The 27,157-nt window shown below is 43.1% G+C and overlaps 1 protein-coding gene across 2 annotated transcripts in view; it reads right to left on the reverse strand.

Annotated features, from left to right (window-relative positions):
* Positions 1–27,157, reverse strand: part of PLCL1 (phospholipase C like 1 (inactive)) — a 189,246-nt gene that overhangs the window by 45,623 nt on the left and 116,466 nt on the right. The window contains exon 1 of one of the 2 annotated variants that reach the window (XM_082225694.1): positions 2,200–2,756. The exons of the other annotated variant lie outside the window; for it this stretch is intronic. Within the exon in view, the coding sequence (XP_082081820.1) occupies positions 2,200–2,712 (513 nt within the window). The 5' untranslated portion in view covers positions 2,713–2,756. Of the gene's footprint in view, positions 1–2,199; positions 2,757–27,157 lie in introns of those variants that run through there. 2 annotated transcript variants of the gene reach the window in all.

Below are 27,157 nucleotides of genomic sequence, written 5' to 3' on the forward strand. Positions count from 1 at the left end.
TTACCCACCCGGGAAAAATGGCAGATGAAGTTGATGGACTATATGGAATTGGCGGAAATGACTGGCAGAATCCGAGACCAGGGAGAAGAGTCGGTGGAAGAAGACTGGAAAAAGTTTATAGACTATTTACAGAAATACTGTAAAATTAATGAATGTTAGAAGAATGTTGGAATGAAGCTATATGGCTTTAGTAGAAATGTTATAAGGAATTAAGTATAAATAGTTTAATAGAATATTAAAAGAAAAAATAAGGTTAGAATGTGTTAAGATAATTATAGGATAGAAAACAGAGGAAGATGGAAAGGAATTGCTGAAACGATTAACAGAAGTGGAATACAAAAAGGGAGGTGTGAGGAGGTCGTTGAAATAAGTGAATGAAAGATAAGATATTGAAATTGTTTGATGTGTTTTAAACTGTTTTTGTTTGTTTTTGCTTTGTTTTGTTAGATTAATGTGTTAGTGTTATGTAGTGTTTTTGTATTGTATCGTATTGTTCTTTTTTTGTAGTGTTTAAATTGTTGGAAAAGCAATAAATATTATAAAAAAAAGAGAGAGTCCAGTTGTCATTTCAAAATCCAGTAATGTGGGCATCAATGACCCACAACAAATTCCCCCTTGAAACACACAATGGCCCCCATAAAATATGACTTCTGTGTAGGCACTGGGTAGCATATCAGTCTGTTGTGCAAGACCAGGCAAGTCCCGGCTTTAGAACTCATCTATTAACAGTCTCTGAGTAACAGAGTTTTGAGAATGCTCAGCAGATATGGAACCTTTAGAGGTAGTGGTTTGCCTGAAGGTGTTGCTGGACTCCCAACTCCCATCAACCGCAGCACATGGCCAATGGTCAGGGAGGATAGGGGCTGCAGCTCCAAACACCTGGAGGCTTACAATCCTGCTCCCCCAGTGTAAAATCTTCCCACTTTCAAATGGTTAATCAGAAAATAAACACCTGAGAAATGTTAAAGCACTGTGAGAATCCACTGACTTTGACACAGGAGTTTTCCTATGTGTCAACAAGGCCTACTTTCAGAAGCCAGAAACACCATAACCAGACACTGGAGAGACCTGTCAGGAGTAAGCATAGACCAATGGTACCAAATACAGTGGTGCCCCGCAAGACGAAAAAGTTTTGCGGTTTTTGAGCTGCTTCGCAAGACGAATTTCCCTATGGGCTTGCTTTGCAAGACGAAAACGTCTTGCAAGTTTGTTTCCTTTTTCTTAACACCGTTAATACAGTTGCGACTTCACTTCGAGGAGCAACTCATAGAACGCGGTGTGGTAGCCCTTTTTGAGGTTTTTGAAGACTTTGGTGATTTTTGAAGCTTTTCCAAAACTTTTCCGACACCGTGCTTCGCAAGACGAAAAATTCACTAGACGAAAAAACTCGCGGAACGAATTAATTTCGTCTTGCGAGGCACCACTGTAGTATGGGAAACAGCCCTACTAGAAAAATTAACCAATAAACTGAAACTGACACGGGGACAAACAGAAGAAGATGCCTTCACCCCGGTATGGCTCCCCTTTATCACATACACAGCCCAACAAGACAATGACAATAATCCACCAACAGCATACAAATCAATATGGCTAACCTGATCCAAAACACCCACCAACCCCACTCACACACGAAAACAAAGATCACCACAGCCAATCACAAACCAACAACCACACCCTAGGCCAACCCCAACCTCTCTCACCACCAAAGGAACACAAGTGAACAGCACAAGCAACACTGACACAAAACCCTACATACATTAAGCATAACAGAAACATCGCCACCCGACCCCACCACCCATCTTCCCTCCCTCCACCCCTTCTTTTTTTTCTCCCCATAATGTCTCAACAAATGAAACGGATTTGTAAAAATGTTACATGGAAAAAATGAGACATTACACTTACTTCTGTAAAACAAGAAAATTTTAATAAAATTAAAAAAGGGGGCCTCAGACAGAACGGCACAGACAGATTAGAGAAGGAAAGAGAGAACCAGTCAGTGCGAGTAAAATGAATGCGTAGAAGTACGCACAGAGCTTGAAGACCTAAGTATGAATGAGACAGAAAGAGCAGAGGCAAGCGGGAACAGATCCAAGGGGCAAAACAACTGTGTGCTCAAACTCCAGGTCTTCTCACTCATCGATTCCCTTACACGCATCCTGAGCCCATATACTCATCCCAACCCCTCAATTCCTGTCTTGCCTCTTTCTCCAGTGATATGCCTTCAGCAGGAAGAGTCTGAAATTGTGATGGTGTGTTTCCGAACGTGGAAGGAACGGTCAAAAATTGTGACGACGTGCCTTCATACTGGGCAGCAGAAGCAGCCAAAGATTCTGTCGCTGAGCCTCCAGGTGGGGCAGGAGTGGCAAGGGGCTGTGGCACTGAGTCCTGAGACTGGGTATGAGCAGTCACAGACTGTGAGGATGTGCCTCCAGATGAGGCAGGAACAGCCACAGACTGCGTCAATTGGCTGCAAGCAGCTACAGATTGTGAAGATGAGCCTCCAGATGGGGGAAGAACAGCTACAGTCAGGGATGATGTGGCTCCAGACAGGGTAGTAGCAGCTATAGACTGTGATGATGTGCCTTCAGGCGGGGTAGGAGCAGCCACAGACTGTGACGATGAGCCCCCGGATTCAGTAGGAGAGTCCACAGACTGTGATGATGAGCTGCTAGAATGGATACAAGCAGTCAAGGCTTTCAGAGGACTCAACATTTAAGCACCTTGCTGTTGTGTTCCCTGGCAACCTGGGTGGGCAAAATGGCGTATCTGCCTTGCCTTCCCATTGGTCAGAACTTAAGGCCAGCCAATCAAGCACAAAAAGAACACTCGGTACCCAGCCAGAAGCGGATAGAATTATAGAATCATAGAATCATAGAGTTGGAAGAGACCACAAGGGCCATCGAGTCCAACCCCCTGCCAAGCAGGAAACACCATCAGAGCACTCCTGACATATGGTTGTCAAGCCTCTGCTTAAAGACCTCCAAAGGGGTCCACTGTCGAACAGCTCTTACTGTCAGGAAGTTCTTCCTAATGTTTAGGTGGAATCTTCTTTCTTGTAGTTTGGATCCATTGCTCCGTGTCCGCTTCTCTGGAGCAGCAGAAAACAACCTTTCTCCCTCCTCTATGTGACATCCTTTTATATATTTGAACATGGCTATCATATCACCCCTTAACCTCCTCTTCTCCAGGCTAAACATGCCCAGCTCCCTTAGCTGTTCCTCATAAGGCATCGTTTCCAGGCCTTTGACCATTTTGGTTGCCCTCCTCTGGACACGTTCCAGTTTGTCAGTGTCCTTCTTGAACTGTGGTGCCCAGAACTGGACACAGTACTCCAGGTGAGGTCTGACCAGAGCAGAATACAGTGGCACTATTACTTCCCTTGATCTAGATGCTATACTCCTATTGATGCAGCCCAGAATTGCATTGGCTTTTTTAGCTGCCGCGTCACACTGTTGGCTCATGTCAAGTTTGTGGTCAACCAAGACTCCTAGATCCTTTTCACTTGTACTGCTCTCAAGCCAGGTGTCACCCATCTTGTATTTGTGCGTCTCATTTTTTTTGCCCAAGTGCAATACTTTACATTTCTCCCTGTTAAAATTCATCTTGTTTGTTTTTGCCCAGTTCTCTAATCTGTCAAGGTCGTTTTGAAGTGGTGATCCTGTCCTCTGGGGTGTTAGCCACCCCTCCCAGTTTGGTGTCATCTGCAAATTTGATCAGGATGCCCTTGGCTGCGGCTTTAATGCAGCTAGGTAATTTGTTTAAATATTTGTAACCCACACTTCAGCACCTTGCGGACACCCCTCAAGATAACTTACAAAACCCAGTTAATTAAACAAGAGTGCCAAACCAAAAACTAGAATTGGATTTTATCCTAGACTGTACATTCTAGTGGAAAGAATTCTGACTTAGTAGATTCTGAGATGAAACTAGATAAATGTTTAAAATACAAAGTATGCTCTCCCCACTTTGGCTACTATTGAGGAAGGGAGCACTATTTGGAATCAGAGAACAGACATCATTATCCTCCACCCTTTCATTTGTAATTTGAGCACTGAATCAGAGGAAAATGGGAGACTATGAATGAATGGATGTGAATGTGAAAGGATCTTCCTTTTAAAATACATGGAACTGGTGTATAATGGCTTCACTAACCCATACCAGACAGAACTTTTGCAGCTGAATTCTGATTTAATTGGCACTTCCAAATCATCTTTACAGGCAGTCCCATGTAAAATTCATTACAGTAGCCCAATCATATTGTAGCTAGAGGAAGTCCTGGTCTAATGTGACAAATGCTGTGTGTGTTTCAACACACCTCATCTTCTTTTCAGCTCACAATCAAGTCCAATGGTAATCAAAGTGTGTCCATATGTCCTGCTCTACAGAGGACGGCCATCTATTTGAAGAGCTCTCCAGTCCAAGTCCTAAAGCAGAAACAGGGAACGGAAAACAGGGGCCTTGAAGTTGCCTATTAACAGTTAGCACCCGGAACTGTGGTAACTTTGCAGGCACCTGTCAAGAGTGCAGGCACCTGGTTACAGTTTTCTTCACTATGGTGAGATGTATTGTATTTCTATTTATTTTTTAGCAATTATTTCCATATGCAAATTTCATGCAAGCCTGTGCTCTCCTTTGTCCTTTTATTGGTGATGAATATAATACAGGAACAAAAAAATAAACAACTTTAATGTGAAAATAGTTGGCATGATTCTCTATTTTTGGACCAAAACATTTATTTAAAATATCAAATATTGGATAAAGGCATAACAATTTGGGAACTTTAATTTTTAAAAAATAAATTTCTGTCCTAGCTGCTTGAGCAAATTAAAACCTTAAGCTTGCTCTTTCACACCCTCTATTTGTAAATATTGGTATCTACCTTAGATAGTGAAATATTAGAATGATCTGTAGTACATTCAGGACAAAATTGTAGGCTTCAAGTACCACTTAAACCTCCACACCTGGTGTGAAGGGGGCAAGGGGAGGTGAAGGGGGGGGGGAGATAATGTGTTTGGCTATATGCCAAAATGATGGAACTAAAAATATCACTACAAAATAAAAAGTAAAAAAAATCCCAAACCACACTTTACTTTGCATTCTTTACACATGTCACTCTCTTTTCTGCTCATTCTCTCCACATGCAGTCAGCATTCTGTGGCGACTGAGCATGCCCAGTTCTCATTAGGCTTGAGCGTGGGTGATGACATTTTGGGAACATAAGCAACAGCACTCACAGCTGAACATCGTAAATAATGGGAATGAAGTGGTGCCCACTAGGAAGACTCTTCAATACTGCTCTGCATCTAAGCTCTTAGGAAACATTCATTTCTATTATTGTAGATCAGGCAAGGGGAACCCTCCAGATTCAGCTGTACTACAACTCCCATCACCCCTGGTCACTGGCCATGCTTGCTGGGCTGGTGGGAGTTCTAGTACAGCAACATCTGGAGCACCAAAAGTTCCTCTAAATGATGAGGCCAATGTCATTATGTTCTATTATCACTCTCCCATGTATTTCTCAACACAATGTTATACGGTGTGTAGATGAACTCTGATACAAGGTGCCATCCACAGCTCACACAGTGGCCCGAGAGGGAAGTAAAGAAGAGGTGGAGTCACCAAGCAGTCTGGAAAAAGCAAAACAAACAAAAAACAGACTTCTAAGCTTCCAGTACTTAAAAAGGTCTCCTGCTACAGTATCAATGGATATTTTTACAGCAAGATAATTTGCTTCACCCATCAATCTGTTACAGCTCAATGACAATTAGGATTAAAATAAGGAGAAAGCCAATTAAACCAGTACATTAGGTCAACCCTACCATTATGCCTACAGCTCAGAGACACATTTTATTTGTTCCAAGATTTTCATATTGTAATTTATCACAACGCTAATACAAAAGCCTAGATGCCAAGTATAATTGAATGCAGCTGATTATAGGGTGGCTCTTAAAGATCCTTTCAACACATGGTTTAAATGTAAGCCCTTGAAAAAGTTCTGCTGCCACAACAATTTCCAGTAAAAATACAGAATAAATTCAAGAATTTTTCCCTCTGAGTTTCTATCGGCTTACAACATGAAGAGAAACTTACAGGTATGGGTCTTCGCTTCAAATGTACAATGCAATCCTACATGTGCCTAAAGAAATAAAAATCTCATAGAGCTCTAAGGAACTTCATTCCAGGTAAATCAGTACAGTGGTACCTCGGTTTACGAACTTAATCCGTTCCTGAAGTCCATTCTTAAACCAAAACCGTTCTTAAACCGAGGCGCGCTTTCCCTAATGAGGCCTCCCACCACCAGTGCCCTTCCACTGTTTGGTTTCCGTTTGTAGACCGAGGTAAAGTTTGCAAACCGGGACACTACTTCCAGGTTTTTGGGCAGTTCATAAACAGGACTGTTCTTAAACCGAGGCACCACTGTATAGGATTGCAGCATTGGACACATTTCAGTCTCTTGACTTTAGTGAACATAGGAGTCAAACCATTGCTCCAGCTAACTCTGTAAGGTCTGCACTGGGTAGCCGCGACTCTCCAGGGTTTCAAAAAGGCGTCCCTCCCTACCCTGCCTGGAGATGCTGGGGGTTAAACTTGAGACCTTCTATATGCTCAGCATTGAGCTACGGTCACTTTCCTTCAAGGAAACCTGTAAACAGAAGGGACCATCTTAGAAGAGGCATCCCGCGTTCTCTCCTTCGCAGCAGAGAACACCTCTTTTAAGGAATACATGGCCTCTTGCTGCGGTAGAACTCCATGGAGGCCGGATCTGCCACCACCTCAGAAACGCACCCCCCCATGCCACCTCTACAGCAGTCTCTTGGTGAACAGGAGGCACTGCTGGCCTTCTTCCACCCCTGGGGAGGAAACACGAGGGCTGCCCTTTAGGGTCTCCTGGGCTCTGTCCCCATCCCAGCGTGATTCAGACTGGGCCCCTTTTCCCTCTGCAACAGCCTTTCATTCCCACTTCACCCATTGGAAAAGCCTGATTTGATTCCTCTACCTTCCCTGCTACTGTTCCAGATGTAGATCTTTATTTTCCTCTTGTTCTAGATATACAGGTGAAACTCAGAAAATTAGAATATCGTGGAAAATTTCCTTTCAGTAATTCAACTTCAAAGGTGAAACTAATATATGATAGACTCATGACATGCAAAGTGAGATATGTCAAGCCTTTATTTGTTATAATTGTGATAACTATGGCGTACAGCTGATGAAAACTGAAATAAATGAACTTTTCCACCTTATTTTACGGTAATTTTCTGAGTTTCACCTGTAGGTCTTCATTCACCCCTTCTTCCCTGGCCAGGGGGTGGGGGCATTTGTGGTTCACCCTATGTGCTAAAACATCTAGGGCCATCCCTCCTCTACTAGCCTCTCAATAAACCACCAAGCCCTCTCCCCCATGACTTTTTAATATGGGGTGACTTGCATTGCTTTAACTATTGCTGTTTACAACAATCCTAAAGGGGTGAGAGAAAGAGAATCTGTGGCGGATCTACTGCCACTTCCTAAGTCCTGCTGGGTTCACACTTGCAGGGAAATAAGGTGGGGGGGAGAGCTTTTTCAGGATCCCCCCTTCATTCCCCATCATTTTACTCTTTTCCCCCTCCTGTTTGCCGGTGGTTGGGCAAGGAGGTCCAGATAAAGTTATGACTTCTCATCTAGTGAAACCAAAGCTTCCCTTGATTTCTGGCGGCACAGCAGCAACAGCAGGAGAGGTTTCTGCCTCCAGAATGAGGCATAAGGTAACTTTTTCCCTTTTGTGCCAGTTACTAACACATTACAACATGGTGCACATTGATTAAATCATGGCACCCAAAGCAATCGTGATGAAAATTGCACACTGGTAGACCTGTAAGGGAGGGTGGGGAAGGGGCTAAAAACTGTAGCGAGTTATAGCCTGAACCAAGTCTGGAGATTGCAAATGGGCAAAGGATAAATGACTCATTTGTTGCTGCTGCTCAATACAAAAGAGCAAGTCATTGGGAACCCTGACATCTGGGGAGTATTTCAAATGGGAAACTTTGTAAGCAGATCGGCCTTTTAAAAAATCATTTTGCTAATGCAACATAGGTCTCCTACAGATTCCTCAGCACTTTTATCAGTGATGACAAAGCAATGACTCAGCGCCCCATTAAATGTTACCCTAGCTGTGTGCAGAGGCCCCTCTTCTGTAAGCAGCTCCAGCGTGACTGGGTCAGCATTGAATGAACCCAAAGTAAATGTGTAGAGAGTCATATGTAGGGAATCCCAGCTGTGGAAGAAGCACCCTGCCCAGAAGGAGAGAGGAGGAAGACTGTTGGGAAGATGGGAAGACCCGTAGCCCCCCACCTCTGCTGGATCATTTAAAAGTTGATCCAGACTTACAGGACCTGCTTACAAACAAATGGCTGTCATGCAGTGGGGCAGGGGTGGCAAACATGGTTCCCTCCAGATGTTTTTGGACAGTCAGGGACGATGGGAACTGCAGTCCAGCAACATCTGAAAGGCACTATTCTGCCTACTCCTGAGACCCTGGCAGACATGGTTCGGTTTCATCATACCATCAGCTCTCTTACAGTGGCAATTATCTATGGATTGCATTTTCTGATAGATGATAGATAGATAGATAGATAGATAGATAGATAGATAGATAGATAGATAGATATGACAAATTAGACGATACCACTCAGATTTTTGTATGGGCTGCCACTGACCTTGATCGGCATCTTTCAATTAAGATTGTGTTCATGAATATGAAGGAACGCTTCAACACATTCAGCTGACATCAAATGTTACATTAGTAGGTCCTGACACATTACTGTTTATATTGCAAAAGTTTAGGACGTTACCGCTTAATTTTTATTTCAGCAATTCTTTCTTTCTTTCTTTCTTTCTTTCTTTCTTTCTTTCTTTCTCTCTCTCTCTCTCTCTCTCTCTCCTTCCTTCCTTCTTTCTCTCTCTCTCTCTGTGTGCACACAGATGCACGTATACACACACACACTATCTGATCGTTACATAGTAGTCTAGCATTTGACCTGTCCACACCTTTCTTCTGGCTGGGAGATTGCTGGGTTAATTTTTAAATAATAGTAGTAGTAATAATAATTTTAAGAATAGGCTTAACACTGCAGCTTGTGCAGACATTCAGCATGGCCACAGTAGCTGATGACTAAGTATCTTGACAACATAACTTTCCTGATTGAACTTAAATCAAATGGGGCTGATATGGGTGAATAACCCACATTTGAGAGGGTGACCACTTACAAAATTTCTAAAAAAGAAGAAAAGCTTCACTAGAAAAGAGACCAAAAGAAGACACTAATTTGCTTTTTTTTTTTTTTACAAAAAAAATGCAGATACTAATTTATATGTACTGCTGCAAATTTATAAATCATGACTATTGAAACAGAAATCCAAGACCATTCACCAAAGTGGTAAAGGCTGTAGATGGGTTGCCTGTGTGCCTGTTCAATCGACTGTCCAGGTATGAAAATATTGGCAGGCACCTTCAAGGCCTCTCTTGCTCTCCTTTCTTGGGGTTCTTCATCTCTAAAGCAGACTTGGACTTGATGGCCCTTCAGATACCAGATGCCACCAAAAGCAGGGTGCCTTCAAAGAGAAGACTTTCTCTGGCAGGCCTTCATACAGACAACTGTCCTCTGTAACCTAAGGATGCATGGCAACCCTAGGTGTAGTGATTATGTTGTAATATAATAGGTCTATAATGTTCTCAGAAATCCATTAAACTTCCCCCATCCCCACTCAGAATGCCTATTTCCTATCCAGTTTATTGCTGCTATTAGAATTAATGTGATGTCAATTTCCCTGAAACCGATACATAAATTCACGCCAGTCCAATCTGCAAGTGTAATTCCAGTCCACTTTCATTTACCTCGCCAAATGATGTCAGATTTTAATTAAAACGCTTTAGCTGAAAATTAAATGTCAGCAGTGATGCAGAGTTGCTGTTAAAGGGGTGTATCAAATAAGCAGCAGACATTTTAAAAAGAAGCAAAGAAGGCAGCACGTGGCTAAAAATGATGATAATGGAACAACGGAGGAACACAGTGTGTGAAAGAGAAGGATATAAGAAGGGTAATCATGGGCTTTTATACAGTATCTGGTCTCCTTGGTGAGATGAACATGAAGAAAAGGACACATTACCAGAGTTTCAGGCAAGTAAACATTCCCAGCTCTACCTGGAGAGGCAACAAGGGCGAGTAAGAAGACAAAACCATCTGTAAAAGCAACTCACTTGTCCATATATACAATGGTAATTGGGACAAAGCATGGCTCCAGGCATTATAGATATTGTAGGTGGGTGATCAGCACATTGTCATTCCTTGATTCCAACCAGGTAATGTCTGAAGGATGATTCACACAGCAAGCACTGTCCTAGATAACATTGATACTCAGACAACAACAATACCCACACAGTTTTATGTGGAAAGGAAGTTGTATTTTCCCAGCAAGAAAATATCGTTGTTTGAGTGTGGCTGGGCACATTCAATGTGTGCAGCATTATCTTGAGGGGAAACATCTGGATCATGCTCAATGGCACAGTAAGAACTGCATTAATTATTGCAGGAGGGGTGCTTTTTCTAGAAATAGCCCCTTTACCTACTGTTGTTGTTGTTTTTGGAAGCTAAAAAATATTTATTAAAAAGGATCAGTTGCTTCAACCATGATTATTATTATCAGTGCCTCTTTTCAGCACTTCTCTCCTTTTTTGGTTAAAAAGTGTGAAACTTACTTCATGATGAGTACCGGCACCTATTTTTCTAGGAAAGAAACACTGATTATTATTACTTGCCAGAAATTGTTTTCTGCTTTATCTTTATGTATCCCACTGGAGAGTAGCCATTATTAATGCATGCATGCTTCTGGAATGTGTTTTGCTGACCATCCAATAAACAGCTAATCAAAGATAAAGATCTAGACATTGTAACATCCCATTTAACATTTATAGCCAAAAAAATTAAACAACTCTTTCTTTTAAAGAGATGTTGTTCTAGAATACTGTACACACTGGTTATCATTCCATTTTGATTTGCAAGGGACGCACAAAGTGTATTTTTGATTGTTATACATTTAATTTCTCAAGGAAGGCTCAGCATTAAATCTGATGAGCAACCTATGCAGTAGAGATTTTCAGAAGCTTAGTACTTGCTCCACTAAGATCAAACCCTGCAGGCACCATCAGCAAATTGTTCTCTAAGGACATGTCTGTCCATTTCCTCCTGCAGCCCTCAAATCTGTATTTGTTTATTAGCAGCTATGGACTAATTTCCTCTTTGGTGTTCTGCCCTACAGGTTTCTCACATCTGAAGATGAAGTTGGACTGAAAACCCAGATGACTGTTTGGTTCGAATATAGGTAAGCTACATTTTCTCTTATTAAGAGAGCCTGGGAGGAGTACACAGGGTCTGTGTGCTGATTGATGGTGACAATAAAGAACACTGAGAGCTGATCCAAATAATCTAGGAATGGGTTCCGTATTTTTTCCAAAAGGCTTCCAGCATCTGCCTTCTAGGGGCAACCCACTCTTTATATGCCATTTCATGCTGCCCAAGCTTGGTTTTCTGAATCTTTAACACAAAGCCCTTTGGTATCTGTGTACACCAGGCCTGAACCAAGACTGCTGTGGTTTAGAAAAGAAGAAGAAGAAGAAGAGTTTGGATTTGATATCCCGCCTTTCACTCCCCTTCAGGAGTCTCAAAGCGGCTAACATTCTCCTTTCCCTTCCTCCCCCACAACAAACACTCTGTGAGGTGAGTGGGGCTGAGAGACTTCACAGAAGTGTGACTGGCCCAAGGTCACCCAGCAGCTGCATGTGGAGGAGCAGAGACACGAACCCGGTTTCCCAGATTACGTGACTACCGCTCTTAACCACTACACCACACTGGCTGTGATATGCCCCATTAATAGATTCCCAAGCTGTTAGCATCTGAGCATCTGGCATGTGGTTTTAGTAGCTAAGACCTAGTTTATTCATTGAGGCTGCACTCCCAGGCAAGTGTGTATAGGGCTATTGCTTAACAGAGCACAAAATTAAGTGAGCAGGTGGAGTTCAAGGTAAAGCTGATGCATCTCGCCATCTCACAGATCAAAAGCCCCTACAGGGTGTGCAGTGTCACAACACTGGCAGGACCAGATTTTTGCCATCTTTAGGTGTTTAAGTATTAACTAAGGACAAGTGGGGGCTGAGGGAACAATGCACTAGCTCTACCCTCTAGCCCCCTGTCAATGTTCTCATCACCTTCCATGGGTTGGAGGGTGAGAGCCTCCTTTGCTAGTGACAAGCAGGGTTCTAAATCATGTGTGGAGCCTCCATGAGGTCAAAAGGTCCCTGTTTCAGAAGAACATCACCCACAATCTGGAGTGCAATGGGAACGGCAAAAGGGGCAGTGCTATCATGTTTGTCCCTCTGTGCCCTGCCCTGCTTGTGTGTTTACTGAACATTTAACATGAACCCCTCTAGATGCTGCCAGACTCCAACTCCCATCAACCCCCAGCCAGCAAGTCCAATAGCCAGGCATGATGGGATCTAAAGTCTACCAGCATCTGAACAGTCACCCTGAACTAGAGGCATTATTATGCTTCTGCACAAGCAGAAGAACATCTTTGGATTTACTGTATTTTTTGCTCTATAGGACGCACTTTTCCCCCTCCAAAAATGAAGGGGAAATGTGTGTGCGTCCTATGGAGCGAATGCAGGCTTTCACTGAAGCCTGGAAAGCGAGGGGGGGCGGTGCGCACCGACTCCTCTCGCTCTCCAGGCTGCAGGCAGCTATCCGCAAGCCTTCTGAGCCCGGCGGGAGTTTCACTTTTTTTCATGAACCCATGTCCTCCTCTGGGGTGTGTGAAGCAGTTGCTATATTATGAGGTATGCAACAGTCCTTCCATGACTAGAGAAGTGCACATCCGTAGCAGACACTCACAATTTGAACTTGACTTAAATGGCAGGCTAAAAAAAGATCCAAAAAGGTGGCACTTGCTTAACAAACGTTAAAGAGCACCAAAGAGAACTTTTGGATGCCCTTTGATGGATGGAAATTCTAATGCCCGGGAATGAATTTTTCAAGCAAAATGTCCTAAGAATGTGTTTCAGGGTCCTGAAGAATGAGAACTGATAACCTTTCACATTGCTGCTGAGATATGGTAACCTTCCCATACTTGTCGTTTGCCGAGAACAGGTATGATTTATTTCATCTACAAAAATAGATACTCCTAACAAGCCAACCTGATAATTTGATTTGAATTCTGAAGCTCACAGGCTGTAAAAATGCCAGATAAAGTTGAAATATAAAATTGTACATTCCACTGGGCTTGCAACAGACCTTATTCTGCAGTCCACAACCCTGTTCAGATGAAGAACTTGGACACATGCCAGTTGTGTCATGTGGATGTGTGTGTGACTCTATATCTGCTCAAATCTAACAATCTGAACTCAGCTGGGTCGTTGCTTAACCTTTGCACACACATAACAATTAGCCTTGGAAAAAAGAACCTGGGCTTTTTTGCACTATCATTTTTTCCTTAATTGATTGACTTCAACATCTTCCAGTCTCTGACTAGAACATATAGGTCATGCATTACACTTGCATGTTATTCTATAACTTGTCACCTTTCAAAATGGTTGTCGTATTTGTTTAAAAACAAATTAAATATTGTTTTAAAAGAACTGGGTGAATTTTGAGCAATTGCACCCATTCCCCCACTGGTAAAGTTGGTTTTGTTTGTTGCAGGAGGAAGAAAGCAGTAGGGGAATTGAGCCCTCTTCAGACAGTGTGTACTTTATACCATTCTAAAAAGGAGGACTGCACCTATCCGACCAACCCCTGACTTCTGTCCATTCATCAGCTCCCTGAACACTGAATCTCTTTGTGTAACATGGGGCATTCCTTCATACACACATTCAACTTCATACATGAGCTTTACTGTGAATTACTGTGTGGAGCTTGGGTTGAGATCCCCATGCCACACATTGAAGATGCACAAACGCTGAACATCTGAAAAGATATAACGTGGAATCATGATTTAGCCTGAATATGGGATATTGAGAGAGTCATTTGCATCACATTCCAAAGAGGCTGCCATACGGCAGAAGGCTTCACATGGGCCAGCAACCACAGAGATTATGGTTGATTTGGGATAACAGAAGTTGCAGTCTAGCAACATCTGGGTAGCGTCAGCTTCCTCACCTTGCAGAAGAGAAATGGAAAGTGACTTTAAACCCAGGGACCCTCTTTCAACTGCATCTGCCTCCCCAATTTATCTTGGTGCAGATGGAAATAAAATATCCGGCAGATTGTGCTGATGATGTATCCTGCTCTGCAGTTCATTATGCTTAAACTAGAAAAATACTAAAGACATGTTTCTCGATAAGCCTGACAGATTACATAAAGTCATTGGAGTTTTACAAGAGGAAACATTTTCAAATGTGTTGATTAAATTATGACTAACGACTTGGACCCATAGATATAAATCTCTAATCTCATCAGCACTAATGATCTCCTGCAGAAGGAAGAAGGTGTTTTATTCACTAAAATAAATAAGCTTTTCAGGGGGAAGCCTCATAGAAAATGAAGTACACTCTCCAAATTGCCTTTCACCAGGCTCATTTTAAAGGGAAAAAATGGTTCACGAAAACAAAGAAGGCATCATGAAATCAAGCAACTGTGGGTGGTTTATAAAAGCTAAACCAATGCTTTGTATCCCTTGAAATTACCCATTAGGTTTGCATTCTGAGCCGCTCAACCTTTCAAAATTATTTTTACATAGACATGCCTTGGATTAAATAATGAACTACCATATTTTTCCGTGTATAAGACGCCCCCATGTATAACACGCCCCCTATTTTTGAGGACTTCAAATTAAGAAAACACCTCTCAGCACTACTCGTGTATAAGACAAGCCCCAATTTTAAACCTAGTTTTTTGGTTTAAAAAAAACAAACCCTAGCCTTATACATGGAAAAATATGGTAAATCCCCCACCGCTTTCCCAATCCTGCTCCGATCTTATAGGAGAAGAGGCTCACAAGGGCTTTTGAAAGCCTCCCTCACCCTCCTGTTTTAATACTGAAGTGAAGAAGATTTTGACTGGCGAGCTGCCCTGCCCATCTGTCAATCATATGATGTCATAATGGCTTCACACTGTTGGCAGCTGGGTGGCCCCACCTACCTATCAAATATGACTCAAAAAGCAATTATTGATCAGGATCTGGCCTATGGCATACCTTGTTGGCTTCCGTTAGCTATTGTAATAACCATGCTATACTATATTTCCTGCACCACGTTCCACAGGCTACATAACCCTCTCATAGATCAAGTATGCAAGGAGTGGAGAGAAGAAATTGAGAGTGAATTGTTTACTCCTTGATGGGATATTTACTCATTTCTCATTTTTTAATTCTGTCCATCAACGAAGTCCTTTGGATGGTTTTCAAAAGCCACGAGTCAATAAAATACAAATGTACAATCTGATAACATCAAAACACATGCTAAAAAGAATTATCAGTACAGGCAATGTAAAGCTACCAGAAACCAACATTACATCAGTATAAAAGGTCCAGTAAAGGGCCCCCTGAACATTAGGTCCAGTCGTGACCAACTCTGGGGTTGCGGCGCTCATCTCGCTTTATTGGCCAAGGGAGCCAGCGTACAGCTTCCGGGTCATGTGGCCAGCATGACTAAGCCGCTTCTGGCGAACCAGAGTAGTGCACGGAAACGCTGTTTACCTTCCCGCCAGAGCGGTACCTATTTATCTACTTGCACTTTGACATGCTTTCGAACTGCTAGGTTGGCAGGAGCAGAGACCGAGCAACGGGAGCTCACCCCGTCGCGGGGATTCAAACCGCCGACCTTCTGATCAGCAAGCCCTAGGCTCTGTGGTTTAATCCACAGCGCCACCCACGTCCCCAAAAAACAGCATAGGAATAAATAAGTGTCAAAGATCAATGATACAGTAAACACATGTAACTCAAAGATGCACTGTCAATGAAAAGGCCCCAGCACAGGTGCCAGGCAAGACTCTATGGGAAGGGAGTTCCATAAATGGGGTGCCAGAAACGCTAATAAACTCTTGTCTGTCTCACCTTGTTTGGCAAGGACTACTTTTCTTCTTAACCTTACTGTAAGCATTGACCCGCACTTGAATGTGATTCAGACAAAGACAGTACTTCACAACTTGCTGATATTGTTCCACTGCTGCAAAACATCAACCACATGGGTGTGTCCAAAAACATGTGTTGCCCAGTCAACAACATCCCTCCGGTGTTGGGGAGCAATTGTGTGGGAAGGACACACAGAACTGCCTCCACCAACATCACCCAGCTATTGAAGGTGCTTGTAGTGGTATAGGACAAAAATGGGGAACCTCTGGCTCTTCAGATGTTGTTGGACTTCCATCTCCCATCACCCCCAGCCAGCATGGCCAACGGTCAGGGATGATGGGAGTCCAATAGCATTTGATGGGTCACCTGTTCCCTGGTTACAAGATGTCACCATGAGAAAATAGCTCCACTCCACTACAGGTAAAGTATTGAGATCAGTGAGTGATGTATATGCACTTGGGTTCATCTAAGGTGTGTCCTCTTCATTTAATGGGCTTTAGCTACTACAACAAAGAACACAATAAAACCTTAATATAGATGGGTAGCGAAATGATCTCTAAACATTAACTGTGCTTCTGTCTAGTAGAGGCCGCAGAAGGTTCATGCTTAACTCGTTAGGAAATTAGCACTGTGCTTTTGTTATTACTCTTTGAACAAAGGAATAAGGGGTGGTGGTGAACCACAGAGAGAATATAGCTGCTCTCTGACCCTCTGTAATAAAAAGCCATATAATTTACTTGACACTGATTGGAAGCAAAGGTTAGTGATTCACACCAAATTAACACAGCTCTACTACAAGTGCATTACTTATGTGTCATTAACCACCATCCCAAGAGAACTGACTAATCAATGACAGGTTAAATTTACTTGCAGGCGCATTTTCTGAATGAGAAAGGAGCAGAAAAGGTCTAACGTGCCAGAGATTCTACATTGAATGCAGCCTAACATTTGAACATATTTTTTTAATGATATTTATTAGAAGTTTTATAGTTACAGAAAAAAGAAAAAAACAATAAAAAGTTAAATAAAATAAACCAATACCTTACAATACAGTAGTGCCTCGCAAGACGAAAAGAATTCGTTCTGTGATTCTCTTCATCTAGCGGTTTATTCGTCTTGCGAAGCAAGCCCATTGACGGATTAGCGGATTAGCGCTATTAGCGGCTTTTAGCAGCTTATCTGCTGGTCGGATCAGCTGATAAGCGGCTTAGCGGCTTAGAAAAAGGGGGGAAGGGGAAAAAACCAGTAGGAACTCGCAAGACATTGTTGTCTTGCGAAGCAAGCCCATAGGAAATTCATTTTGTGAAGCACCTCCAAAACGGAAAACTCTTTCGTCTAGCGAGTTTTCCATCTTGCGAGGCATTCGTCTTGCGGGGCACCACTGTACATCAAAAAGAAAAAAGAAAAACAAAGAACAATACAGCAAACCAACAAGAAAAACAAAAACATTTAAAAACACATCCAATATTTTCGTATCTTTACCTTTCATTTACTTGTTTCATCAACCTCCTCACACCTCCCTTTTTTGTATTCTAGTACAATTAGCTATTTCAGTAAATCCTTTCCATCTTTCTCAATTTTTTCCTATAATTTATCTTAACACAATCTAACCTTAAATTTTTCACTTTAGACCATTAACAATCTGTTTTTACTTAATTCTTTATAACCTTTCTGCTAAAGCCATATAACTTCATTCCAGCATCCTTCTAACATTCATTAATTTTGCAATATTTCTGTAAATATTTCCCCCTAATGGGGGAAAAAAATCAAATATGTTGAATTCTATTCTGCAAAAAAAATTATGGGAAGAATGACAGGTTTTAATAAGTCTTTTATTGGCAGAAGTATGACCATCGTGTTTCTCCTCTACTCTCTGATCCACCCAAGAGCTTCTTGGTGCAAGCCCTGATTACTTTGGGAAAGTTCCTAGTATCAGAAGTGCCTTGAGGTTTGCTCTAAAATGCAATATTTGTTATAATGAAGTATGTAAACAGTTCTGCGTCAAGGTCCTAGACAGACAAAACAGAATGAGCCCATTAACAGAAATAATTTGCTCATAAATAAAAATTATGCTTTGTCAGCTCAGCAATAACTGTTATCCTTGACAGAAGGCTCATGAAATCATAATTAATCAAATACATTTACCTAGGTCATAGGTTTAGGTCATAGACCTCAAGAGCACACGTTCACCTATATCAACATAAGGCCAGAACAATATGCTTTATTAAGCTTCCTCACAACAACACTGCTCTCTCTCACTCTCTCTGTGTGTGTAAGAGATATGCATGTAGGCATTATATGTCTATATATGTCTATAATCCCTCAACCTAATGCTCGCCACAAGTTTTGAACTACAACTCCTACAGCCATGACCATCACGGAGTCCCAAACATCTAGAAAACACCAGATTGGAGAAGAGTAGTATTATATTTTCTATGTCAACTGACCAGCATATTCCATACCAAACAGTATTCAACCAAATTCAAATATTAGGTTATGCGCTGGCACAAACATGTACCAGACGATTTTGCTTTCGTATAGTCCGATATGGATTATTATGAATTTTACAGCAATAAATCAAAATTCAACCCCAACAGGGGAGAAAAATGAAAACTATGCTCAAGCATTTATTTATTTATTTATTTATTTATTTATTTAGTTAGTTAGTTAGTTAGTTAGTTAGTTAGTTAGTCTGTATCTTTAAAGGTTGTGGGCTGACATTTAATTCAGTGAAACAAATGAAGTGCCATGGTCAGATCACTTCCTGGTGCAACTGGACTTCTCCGCGACCCTTCCCCACTGCAGGGAGGTGGGACCGATTCGGATGGTCCGCCTCCGCCACTTAATGGATCCAATTGGCTTCCAGAGAGTGGTAGGGGATGTTTTATCCCAAGTTGATGGCCTTTCAGCTGATTCCCTGGTGGCCTGCTGGAATGCGGAGTTAACCAGGGCTATTGACTGTCTGGCTCCGAAGCGCCCTCTCCGATTGCATGGAGCCCGGACAGTCCCGTGGTTTTCCCCAGAGCTGAGGGCGATGAAACAATCGTTGAGACGGCTAGAGCACCGTGGTGGTGGAAAACTCATTCTGAATCAGACCGGACACGGGCTAGAGCTCAACGTCGAGCCTACCAAGTGGCAATGGCAACGGCGAAGAGGGCCTTCTTCACCACCTCCATTGCATCTGCAGAAAACAGCAGCAGGAGACTTTTTCAGGTGGTTCGCAATCTATCGGAACCACCTGCACCACCGGGGCCTGGTAGGGGCCCTAAGATCTGCTGCAATGCTTTTGCAAAGTTTTTTGCAGATAAAGTCACTCAAATTCAGAAGGAGGTAGACTCCACCGTGGGAGCAGGGCCAGGGCAGGAGAGTGCTAGAGTTCTGTCTAGTCCTGTTACATGGGATCAATTCCAATCTGTTAGCTCCGAGGATGTGGACAGGCTGCTTGGACAAGTGAAACCGACCACCTGTCTTCTTGATCCTTGCCCATCCTGGCTGATAAAAGTGAGCCGGGAAGGGCTGGGCGATGGGCTCTGCGGGGTGGTGAATGCTTCCCTCTGTGAGGGAGCCTTCCCAGACCCACTGAAAGAGGCGGTCATTAAACCGCTTCTTAAAAAAACATCTTTAGACCTAGCCAATTTGGCCAACTATCGCCCAGTCTCAAATTTACCATTCTTAGGTAAGGTGATTGAGCGGGTGGTTGCCAAAGAACTCCAAGCACGCCTGGAGGATGCAGACCATTTGGATCCCTTCCAATCGGGATTCAGGCCTCACCATGGGACTGAAACTGCCTTGGTCGCACTGGTTGATGATCTCCGGCGGGCTAGGGACAAAGGTGAGAGCTGTTTCCTAGTTCTGCTGGATCTCTCAGCGGCCTTTGACACCATTGACCATAACATCCTTCTGGACCGTCTTGAGGGGCTGGGAGCTGGGGGCACTGTTATACGGTGGTTCCGCTCCTTTCTCCTGGGCCGTGTCCAGAAAGTGGTGGTGGGGAATGAGTGTTCAGACCCCTGGGCTCTCACTTGTGGGGTGCCTCAGGGTTCCGTCCTCTCCCCCATGCTTTTTAATATCTATATGACATCTGCTGGGAGAGATCATCAGGGGGTTTGGGCTGGGTGTTCATCAGTATGCAGATGACACCCAGCTCTACCTCTCCTTTAAATCAGAACCAGTGAAGGCAGTGAAGGTCCTGTGTGAGTGCCTGGAGGCTGTTGGAGGATGGATGGCGGCTAACAGATTGAGGTTGAATCCTGACAAGACAGAAGTACTGTTTTTGGAGGACAGGGGGCGGGCGGGTGTGGGGGATTCCCTGGTCCTGAATGGGGTAACTGTGCCCCTGAAGGACCAGGTGTGCAGCCTGGGAGTCATTTTGGACTCACAGCTGTCCATGGAGGCGCAGGTTAATTCTGTGTCCAGGGCAGCTGTCTACCAGCTCCACCTGGTACGCAGGCTGAGACCCTACCTGCCCGCAAACTGTCTTGCCAGAGTGGTGCATGCTCTAGTTATCTCCCGCTTGGACTACTGCAACGCGCTCTACATGGGGCTACCTTTGAAGGTGACCCAGAAACTGCAATTAATCCAGAATGCGGCAGCTAGACTGGTGACTGGGAGTGGCCGCCAGGACCACATAACACCAGTTCTGAGAGATCTGCATTGGCTCCCAGTACGTTTCCGAGCACAATTCAAAGTGTTGGTGCTGACCTTTAAAGCCCTAAATGGCCTCGGTCCTGTATACCTAAAGGAGCGTCTCCACCCCCATCGTTCAGCCCGGACACTGAGATCCAGCGCCGAGGGCCTTCTGGCGGTTCCCTCATTACGAGAAGTAAGGTTACAGGGAACCAGACAAAGGGCCTTCTCGGTAGTGGCGCCTGCCCTGTGGAATGCCCTCCCAGCAGATGTCAAGGCAATAAACAACTATTTTACTTTTGAAAGACAACTGAAGGGAGCCCTCTTTAGGGAAGTTTTTAATGTCTGATGCTGTACTGTTTTTAATATTCAGTTGGAAGCCGCCCAGAGTGGGTGGGGTATAAATAATAATAATAATAATAATAATAATAATAATAATAATAAATTAATTCAGTACTGTACAACAGTATAGTATACCATTCAATCCAATTCTACTCTTCTGAATCTTGGAAATCAAAGTCTGCAGGACATCCATGAGTTTAATTACAGAAGATAGGCATTCAGTAGTCAACATGGTGATTTCCAGATGTCCATGAACAACAACTCCAGTTATTCTCTACCATTAGCCAGGCTGGCTGGGGCTGATGGGAGCTGTAGTTCAACGACATCTAAAGGACGCCATGTTGGCTATTCCAGCTTTAACCTAGGCCAGCCTTCCCTCAACTTGGTGCCCTCCAGATGTTTTTTGTCTGAGGCTGATGGGAGTTGTGGTCCAAAACATCTAGAGCAGTGGTTCTCAACCCGTGGGTCCCCATATGTTGTTGGACTACAACTCCCATCATCCTGAGCTCTGGCCTTGCTAGCTAGGGGTGATGGGAGTTGTACTTCAACAACATCTGGGGACCCACAGGTTGAGAAAGGCTGATCTAGAGGGTATTAGGTTGAGCAAGGCTGGCCTAGGCTGTGATTTATTACCAAGGGCTTTATTACATTTTTATATTATTATTAATAATAATAAATGTACAAACAACACCCTTGGAGGCAAGATGTTCCACATATCCACAAAATGTAAGTCCGATCTCAAAAGTCTCCAGAATAAATAAATAAATAAAAATGCAAATGGGCTGAGCACATGAGTTGGTCTTCTGTTTCCACCCCGGCCATAATTTTAAATGAACTCAAAACAGATGGAATTAAGATCTGTATCATCCGGTGCCCAATTTCTCAGCCACTAACTTTATCTGCCCAAAGCCTCTCCCGCCTATCCCTCACTTGCCGTTCAACCAATGCTATTTGTGTATATCTACTACTTACAATTCACATTGTTCTCTAAGTTTCAATTTAAAAACAGCAGGAAAAGTAAAATGTGGAAATGAACATTTAACATAAACTGCCTGCTCCTCCTGCTGTTGCTCTGCCACTGTAATCTCTCCTGTAAAGAGAGTTAATTTGTTCCTTTTAAATCCCCCCCCCCGCAGTTCCTTAGGCCTTTCCATCCTCGTATTCTTTAAACAAAAGGTTCAAAGTTCCTGTGCAAAAAGTAACAATCCCACTAGGAGTCAATGGGAGTGCATCACACATTTTTCCCATGAACCCTTCCCATCCTTTCCTACACACTGGCCTCACGAAGATCATCTGTGGGAGCGAAATGTCCTTGCAAGGCTACCGCTGAAACTCAGGAGGGCTGTGCAGTTGAGACCGTCTCGCAGCAAGCAGCTTATTTTTGTAGGAGTGTGTTTATTAACATTGTCATTCTCAGCAGTCTCTGTACACAGTGCTCAACATCTGTGCTAAAGTTCAGACCAGCAGTGGATTATCCAGAAACCTTTTAAAATGTCAGCCACCATTTGCATTAATTCACAAGATAAAACACTTAGAGTGCTCTGAAATCTCCTAGTCACAACTGAGCTCAAGGTAACTTATGGAGGGAAGGGGTTGGCCCATCTGAGCTTCTAATATTTTATATCTTTATGTATTTCTATATTCTAATGTTTTCCAACCTGAAATTCAGTTTGCCCCATTACTCCACCAGTTCGTGATTTAAAATAAAATTTAAAAAGTCTGCATGAATATTCATACACATTCCTCTGTGTGTTTCTTCTAATATATGTATTGTTGTTCCATCTTGCCCAAGATTTTTGGAAGCAATTGTCCCAAATATAATGTATTATGCACAAGTTTGAGAACTTTCTGAACCCAATTACCTCTCCCTCTCAAAGTAGCAAGATGGGTTCAGGACGAATCCAGTATTGAACTGGGTTTAGGTCAGATGTTACTTTCTACCTGGGCAGCAAAAGGACACATGGAGACTCGCTCCCCTCTCATGGTAGGTTGGAAAGCAGGGTAAAGGTAAAGGGACCCCTGACCATTAGGTCCAGACATGGCCTACTCTGGGGTTGCGGCGCTCATCTCGCTTTATTGGCCGAGGCAGCTGGCGTACAGCTTCCAGGTCATGGGGCCAGCATGACTAAGCCACTTCTGGCGAACCAGAGCATCACACAGAAACGCCGTTTACCTTCCCACCGCAGCGGTACCTTTTTATCTACTTGCACTTTGACGTGCTTTTGAACTGCTAGGTTGGCAGGAGCAGGGACCGAGCAACGGGAGCTCACCCCATTGCGGGGATTCGAACCACCGACCTTCTGATCGGCAAGCCCATGAGGCAATGCAGAAATTTGTTGCACCTTACAATTTTGGTAGAGTTTGAGTTCCAACAGATATGGAGAAAATTGAAGTCTCCTGTGACTACTACATCTCTCCTTTTGAATGTTCGGCAATCTGCTCTACAAGCATATTCCACAAAAGACCACATGTACAGTCCTTTCCCCATATTCCTAGAAACCTCTGATTAGCACAGAAGTAAATCACACTCTGTAAAAGGGGCATTTTCATGCAATGTGCCTATTCCCACAAATGTTGGAGGCCTTTTATGTTCACTTCATTAAATTTTATTCTTGTTTGAAGCTCACCAATTGAAAAAGGCTTCCAGTTATTGGCCTTAGAAAAGTGACCCAAGGTGCTTCTCTGTTTCCGAGCTTAACAAAATTGGCATGTGAACTGATACTAGCAAAGAGAAAGCAATTACAGAAAACAATAACTCCACAGAAGAGGGACTATGCATAACTCTATCATTTCCATCACAACCATCCTCAAGGGAACTGGTAGAAAAAGGACTTACAACTTCTTTTTTACCGTAACTTCTACTGCTTTTACTAGACCAGAGGCTTCACTTCATTATCTGTTATTTGCTTTACATTTACTGTAAATGGAATCCCACCCCAAATAAGTTTTCTCTTGTATCAATATATTACTGTCATGTTTGTCTGTTGCCACCATGGCATCCAAGATAAGCTACTGTAAAGATTTAGCAGCAACTCATCAAAACTCTTATTTCTATATATAAAGTTAAACATCAAAGTTACCATTGAAAGGTATTTTGAGCTTTATTCAATCATTTCAGCAAACTGGTGAATAATTCAGCCTGACATTAAAGGCAAAGGGACCCCTGACCATTAGGTCCAGTTGTGACCAACTCTGGGGTTGCGGCACTCATCTCGCTTTATTGGCCGAGGGAGCGGGCATACAGCTTCCGGGTCATGTGGCCAGCATGACTAAGCCGCTTCTGGAGAACCAGAGCAGTGCACGGAAACACCGTTTACCTTCCCGCCAGAGTGGTACCTATTTATCTACTTGCACTTTGACGTGCTTTTGAACTGCTAGGTTGGCAGGAGCAGGGACCGAGCAACGGGAGCTCCCCCCGTCGCGGGGATTTGAACTGCTGACCTTCTGATCGGCAAGTCCTAGGCTCTGTGGTTTAACCCACAGCGCCATCTGCATCCCTTATAGCCTGACATTAAGCGATGACCAAAAAATACAGAGAAGTCCTGTATGTGGTCATCAGTGCTGTGCTGCATCAGTTGAGCATTCAAAAAGCTGAAGTGGATGTCCTAGGAGAGTTGGGGCCAGAGCTGGAGGAGATCCATAGGAGGGCCAATCCAAAGGCAGTCTGCATAAAGCAGTGTCTGAACTCAGAAGACCACCCTGAGAAGTGCTGAAGTCAACATTCAAAGAAAGCAATCAGCTGTGGAGAAACTGGCAGGTAGGCAGAAGGAGGAAAGCAGAGAAATAGGGAAGTGCCATAACTGAGTGGTAGAGCAACGGCCTGAATTTGCCATTATTCATTACCTGCAGATGTTCCTAGGTTCAACCCCCAACATCTCCAGAGAAGGCAAGGAGAAACCCAACCTAAAATCTTGGACAGGTGCTACCAATACTAAGTTAGAGGGACCAATGGTCTAAGCTTGGTACAAAGCAACTTCCTATGCTATATATTCCTCATCCAGAAGCATCTAGACCACACGAGAAACCAATGGGATGCCTAGAAGCTGTGACCCATGAGAACAATACCACCCCCTTTTTTCCTCAGCTATGGGCTCAAGTAGTTCACCATCAAGAGCAGCAAAGCACAGCCCAGGAAGCAGCAACTGTGTGATCAAGTTACATAGAAAGAGAGAGAGTGGAGGTGGGATGAGGACCTGGTGTTCACTGTGTTCCTCCTCATGGCTTCTTTTCCCCCAAGTGCTTCTTTCCTCAGCCAAACTCTGATTCCAGAAGTGACCTCAGCTGGATGAAAGGTTCTCAAGGAGAAGAGCTGCAGGGAAGAGGTTCTGTGCTCCTGTCCTGAACACCCCTTTGCTGTATTAAGATACACAGTAAATCATTCCTTCCCAATCCATTTTTCTATGTGATTGGAGCAGATCACGCAGAGCTACCACATATTTAATTTGGCCCCCAAGTCCTGGCTGATCCTCAATGTTGATTACCCAACATGGGAATTTCCACTGATGTCTACAGAACCATGTCAACTTCAAAATGATGCAAACACATTTTTAAAATGGTTGCAGGATTGCTGTTTTAAGTAGGATCTTCCCCCATAATGTCATAGTTCTAGGAATCATGAGCTCATCTGTCTCAAAATGCAACAACTCCACACAATCTCATTGACTGAATGCCACCAAGCCAAACTCCTTCATTCTTATAATTACAATCTAGCAACTTTAGTGACTGGTAAGGGAGGTCCTCTCAGGAAAAGCCAAGCCCTTCAGCTCAAAATGGATGCCCAAAAGACTCATGGATATGAAAGGCCCCATATATCTCAGCCACTATTTTATCACTGCTCCTAAGAAATGAAGAAGTGAGAGCACCGTCTGGCTAACCCTAACCCAAAACTCGGGGAAATATGCAGTATTTACTTCTGTTGCAACGTATTTTCAAAAATCTGTTTTTCCCTTTCTCTCTGTTGAACTAGAACATTCAAGCAAGCAACAGGATATTCAGTGCCTACAAGGGAAAAATGAATGGCAATATATTCTTCAGTGAATTTATCTCTTTTGATTCTCTCAAAGGAAAAGGCTTCTGCACTTATAAACAGCCTCTCAGATTTTTCTGAAGATGTTTCAACACCACTCTTTCTCATGCCTGGTAATAGGGATGAGAAACTGCTTCCATGCTCAAATATGTTAAGAAATCAGGCAAGGAATGAGGTATTTCAGAAGCTGCATGGCCATTCTTGATAAGTTTGACAATAATATAAATACAAGAACCCTTGAAGATACATAGAAACTGAAATGAACTCTGACAGACCTTTTCCTGAAAGGGCGTTTTTTGCTATTCAGCAGTAACAATGAGAAAAAAATCTAAGAAGCCATGAGTCAAAACAGGAAGAGGTTTTCTTTTACCACCAACTACCTTCCCATACTCAAAAGCATAAAAAAGATCAGTGCTATCGATTAGAACCTGCAAAGGATGGACTAGGCTGCAAACATCCAAAGGGCATTGTCAACTTAACTCCACAACAACTAATTGTTAGGGGAGGCTATGACCATGCAACAGAGTGAACAAGATATTCTCAGAATAAACATTTATAGCTCCTAAGGATCACTTTCTGACATATATTCATAACAGCTCCGATCCTCTGTCTGCTGTACGGAGTGCGTGTGAGGACAGCTTAGGTCTGCTCCCTTAAAAGGGACAGTAGTGGAAGGGGTGGGTGGGTGTGGATGTGTGTAAGGGGAGGGGAAAATAGGACTAAGATCCCCACGTATTCCGCAGCCCAGCCAATGAGAGGCAGTGGCAAGTATGGATGGACTGGTCTACTTCCATCCCATTCATTTCTGCATATTTTTCATTCACTGTTCTGTTATGTTATGTCTTGTTTCCACATCCTTTTCTAAAAAATCACACTTGTGCAGTATTTTGATTGTATTTTATATATTTTTGATCACATTTTAGGCCAGATTGTGAATATAAACAACCTTTTAAAGCACTGTTTGCAGCAGAATATAGATGTTTTACCCATCACCAGACAGGCTGTGTGACACGGCAGTATGGGAGAGGGCCTTCTCTGTGGTGGTGCCCTGTCTTTGCATCCAAGTGC

This window comes from Podarcis vaucheri (assembly GCF_965113315.1).
Source record: "Podarcis vaucheri genome assembly, chromosome: 1".
Taxonomy (NCBI): domain Eukaryota; kingdom Metazoa; phylum Chordata; class Lepidosauria; order Squamata; family Lacertidae; genus Podarcis; species Podarcis vaucheri.